Source organism: Cibotium barometz, chromosome 6 (assembly GCF_041138505.1).
Source record: "Cibotium barometz isolate CiBa-2024 chromosome 6, ASM4113850v1, whole genome shotgun sequence".
In the NCBI taxonomy this organism is placed as follows: domain Eukaryota; kingdom Viridiplantae; phylum Streptophyta; class Polypodiopsida; order Cyatheales; family Cibotiaceae; genus Cibotium; species Cibotium barometz.
Genome location: NC_141051.1, coordinates 51,326,082 through 51,328,828, shown reverse-complemented (window position 1 = coordinate 51,328,828; position 2,747 = coordinate 51,326,082). Strand labels below are relative to the sequence as shown.

General features: G+C 43.0%; 1 protein-coding gene across 3 annotated transcripts; it reads right to left on the bottom strand.

Annotated features, from left to right (window-relative positions):
* Positions 1–328: 328 nt before the first annotated feature.
* Positions 329–1,569, bottom strand: LOC147637849 (2,3-bisphosphoglycerate-dependent phosphoglycerate mutase). Of its 3 annotated transcripts, XR_015266100.1 has the most exons (5): positions 1,404–1,569; positions 1,235–1,287; positions 974–1,142; positions 818–887; positions 329–592 (listed from the first exon to the last, which is right to left on the bottom strand). XR_015266100.1 is itself a non-coding variant. In XM_086799688.1 (4 exons), the coding sequence occupies exons 1-3, from the start codon at positions 1,489–1,491 to the stop codon at positions 993–995; spliced, it is 291 nt and encodes a 96-aa protein (XP_086655814.1). In that variant the 5' UTR covers positions 1,492–1,569; the 3' UTR covers positions 611–887; positions 974–992. The 3 variants fall into 3 exon arrangements, 2 of the variants coding, with proteins under 2 accessions (XP_086655814.1, XP_086655813.1); XM_086799688.1 differs by lacking the exon at positions 329–592 and having other exon boundaries at positions 611–887; XM_086799687.1 differs by lacking the exon at positions 329–592 and having other exon boundaries at positions 611–1,142; positions 1,404–1,567.
* Positions 1,570–2,747: the final 1,178 nt, after the last annotated feature.

The following is a 2,747-nucleotide window of genomic DNA, read 5'->3' as shown; positions in this document are numbered from 1 at the left end:
CTCCAAGATTACATTCCACTCTATCCAAACAAGAAGACACAATTGCCAAAGAGCCTTATGTTCTACCATGGACGCCTTCTGTTCCTGTGCATAGTCATCATCTTCCGACTAAGAAGCAAATCAGTGATTTGTGAATCCATGACAAAGAGCTTAAACACGTGACCAACAAGAGAAGGATGGCGAAGGTTGCAGCCCATTCGCACTGAGAAAGGGTGGGTGGAACACAAGACTACAATACACAAAAGTACCATAAAGAACCCAAATAGTGACTTTTCCCAAAGCTGACCTTGTGCACTCCTCCAACCCAGGGGCTCTACCCGATCCAAGCAGTCAATACACAAGTGAGCTAGTAAAGAAGAAAAAATGTGGATTCACTAATCTCTAATACCAACTTTAGAACACTTGTGTCTATGTGCTAGGGTTTGAGAGTAAAGTGCAGCGGAACCAGCACACACAACACACACACGAGTCCTAAAACTATTGTTTTATATTATGTACAAAAAATAGTTTACGACAAATACAAGAGATATGGCTGAATGAAAACGTAATTGTAGCCCTGTGACCTGCTCAATACTCCTGGCTATCGCTTCGCCTACAAAGAAACACTCTGTGAAGTCCAACATTCAAAAATGCACATGATTTTGACAATTTGCAAATGCATGTATTTATACACATCATATATCCTGCTCAGCCTGCTAATAGAGTTGTAAGCTTGCCAAGGACATGTGTACAGAAAATTTTGCTCTAATCACATAATAAATACCGAAAACAAATAGGCGACTACATCCTGCACATCCATTCGAGGCTTTGCACTTACATTTAACTGTGATGGTGAGATCGCATAATTGCTGATTTTAGTCACCCCACATAATGGTGCACCACCTCACCTACATACATAAGAAACAACCCAAAAACATACCCATAATTATGATAGACCATTCGTGTTAAAAAAAGAGAAGTAAGTTACATGTACTTGGTGGGCAGAAATCTCTTCATTTTTTTGATTTGGGAAAGGCCTTTGATTTCTTGGAAGAAGACGATGCTTCTGAAGGTGCTTTGATCAATGAAAACCGAGCCCCCTCTTTGCTAGCAATTGCTGCAGCTTTCATCTCATTCGCTTGATCTATAAACTTCTGGACTTCCTGCAAAATGCATGTGATGAGATAAACAGAAAGATCTCTCTCTCTCTCTCTCTCTCTCTCTCTCTCTCTCTCTCTCTCTCTCGCACACACACCTTGTTTACTTCCATTTCTTCGGTTTTCTTAGAAGACTTCTTGAACACCTTGCCTGCAACACAAACATAGCTGGGAGACTATGATTTTCGAAAAACTTTGCTTTTTCAGCGACAAACCCTAATTCTGCAAAGCAACTAAAAACGCAAATGAAAACGAGATGCACAGAACCTTTGCGAATGTGAAGCTCTTTTCCATGACGACTAGCCGAAACGCCCTTCTTCTGCTGCCCTTTGAAAAGATGGCCCTTCTGTGTCATTGCCCCGCTCGCTCGCTCAATCTTAGCAAAATCTTTATAAAAAACGAAAGCAAGTTTCACAGTTATAAAGGTTGGTTATACGCTTAGGTTAGTATTCACTGCTTTCAAACTTACTATCATGCGGGCATTAACTTTTGTAACCTAAAGCCTTTCAATCCATCATGGGCCTTTACTCTTAGGTGGCCAAGTAAGAAAAGGCTTATGAAATATGAGGCTCTTTACACACTGGCTGTCCAAACTTGGGCAGCACGGGCGTGTGCTGAGCTGGTCGCCCCACTGGGTGGTAGTTCATTGCATTCGCTTCTAAAAGCGGGCTGGACAAAAAGTTGGCCAGCCAACCTCCCTTGTCCAAGACTACAGAGTCTCACCCAAGGGTTGAACCAAGGGCCCCATGCTCCAGAAAGCGACCTCAACCAATACAATAACATGGATGTGCTGAACGAGGAGGGACCCCACAGGCTATATATTAAATACACTACCCGCCCAAGGTCTTGGTGTGTAAGGGATCCCGCCCATCCATCAGGTAGGACGGGCGGGTGCCCTTTTGGTGTGTAAAGAGCCTGAAAACCAACTCATGTTTGTAGCGCATTCTTCTCATTCATGCAATAGAGTTTAGTGCTCTCTATTAGATGTCACATATTCAGGCACGCCTTCAATTAACTAATTAGTGCCCGCTGCTTGTTAAAATAATGCATCTTCAATATGTTGTCGTGGAGGTCCTGTCGGCCTGTTTCTACAGCCAACTGGTTCATACACAAGTATATAAGAGTTGCTCTCTTTTATTCATTGTATCATCCAATAGTGCCCTATTTGCTAGCTCTTGTACTCTGTAACCTCAAGCTAATAAAGGTCTTGTTCTTGCTTGCAATCTTTCTCTCTCTCATGTTTATTTGCTTCCGCTTGTGCACACTCTTTCATGGTATCATACGCTTAGGCTCAAGCTGTTGCACAAATCTGCTCTCTGCTTCTCTCCTTCTTCAACTATGCCGCGTTTTTTGCTTCCCTAGATTCTCCTGGCTGTAGATACTTCAACAGTGGCTGTTTTTCTTCCTTAGCTACGTTTTTTGATCTACAAGCCCTCCTACTGCTGTTGGCCAGCCCCCAAGCTGCGTTTTCTTCTACAGAGGCAAGTGGAGGAGTTCTAGCTGCAAATTCAGTAAGGGCATCAATTTTTTGGAAGGTTCTGAAGGATATTTTTTGCCAGACAAGTGGCACATCAGCTCTTCACCCTCCAAGATCCCCTCTCCCTTCCAGTA